The sequence below is a fragment of the Trichinella spiralis genome (assembly GCF_000181795.1).
Source record: "Trichinella spiralis strain ISS 195 chromosome Unknown Scfld4159, whole genome shotgun sequence".
Classification (NCBI taxonomy): domain Eukaryota; kingdom Metazoa; phylum Nematoda; class Enoplea; order Trichinellida; family Trichinellidae; genus Trichinella; species Trichinella spiralis.
The window spans coordinates 1-1,043 of NW_003531098.1; the positions used below are offsets into that span (position 1 = coordinate 1).

Below are 1,043 nucleotides of genomic sequence, written 5' to 3' on the forward strand. Positions count from 1 at the left end.
ATATATATACAGTGGGGGCTTAAGCCAGCATCTACTGTAAGCCATACCTCAAGTTTCTGAGCAGCTTGCTTGCAAAGTTGCTCACTGGAACCGTAGTTGGCAATTTCACGATTGCTCAATAAATACAAATTACGATAGACAAGCAATTGTCTCAACCAACGGAGCGTTTCGGAAAAATTGGCCAATTGAAATTGCAGTAACTTTTGACAAATGTAAAACAACAATTGTGAACTGAAAATCAATAAATAAATAATTAGAAAAAATTAACCAATTTAAAAATCAAGCAATAATCATCACCTAATATACCACAACGATTGTACAGTTGTGAAGGCGGAATCAGGATGCCACATGCGTATATTTTCTGGATGATGCAAGCAAAGGATAGCCTGTAAAAATAGCCACACTGATTGAAATATATATATATATATATATATATATGGACAGGTAGTTGAAATTTCAGGCAAATATTATCATTCAACAACTAACAGAGCAACAACAAGCACTCACTTCCATCGCTTCTTGTGCCAGTTCGGGCATTTGATTGCTGTTGCCGACCAAATTTACCAAACCGCTGATCAATTCCGCCGTGGACGACGACGGAGCCACGGTGCTGGTCGATTCGGGACCGTGGTGGAGAAAAAGGGTCGGTTCGATGCACATCAGACGAATTAGCCAGAACAAAAGCTGCTGGCAGCCGTCTTCCACGGACGAACTGTTCGCGTTGCCGGTCAACGAAGATACCGACGCGGCCGAAGCGACCGTGCAACCGCCCACGCAGCCACCGCTCCCGGCGCCACCGCCGGCAACGCCCGTCGCGGACGGCTGCGAACCAGCCAGACTCTTCTCCTTCAATTTGCCGGTCATTCTGTGCAAGCTGTGCGTCACTCGAAGAGGCATGTGCGTGGTTGACGTTGGACCGTGAGAAAACGGCTGACATGTGCTGGACGACGGTGTCGTGCACAGCAGCCGACCACGCTAACACCCTGACACACCCCTACTCAACATTTCGTTGAACATCTGTAACATTTCCCCAGACCGACTGT

The 1,043-nt window shown here is 46.8% G+C and overlaps 1 protein-coding gene across 1 annotated transcript; it reads right to left on the bottom strand.

Annotated features, from left to right (window-relative positions):
* Positions 1–47: 47 nt before the first annotated feature.
* Positions 48–937, bottom strand: Tsp_14241 (conserved hypothetical protein; the record flags this gene model as incomplete). Its single annotated transcript, XM_003367500.1, is given in 4 exon segments — positions 48–114; positions 134–231; positions 269–386; positions 498–937. Coding segments are annotated over 4 exon segments (723 nt in total), but the record flags the coding sequence as incomplete, so codon positions are not given.
* Positions 938–1,043: the final 106 nt, after the last annotated feature.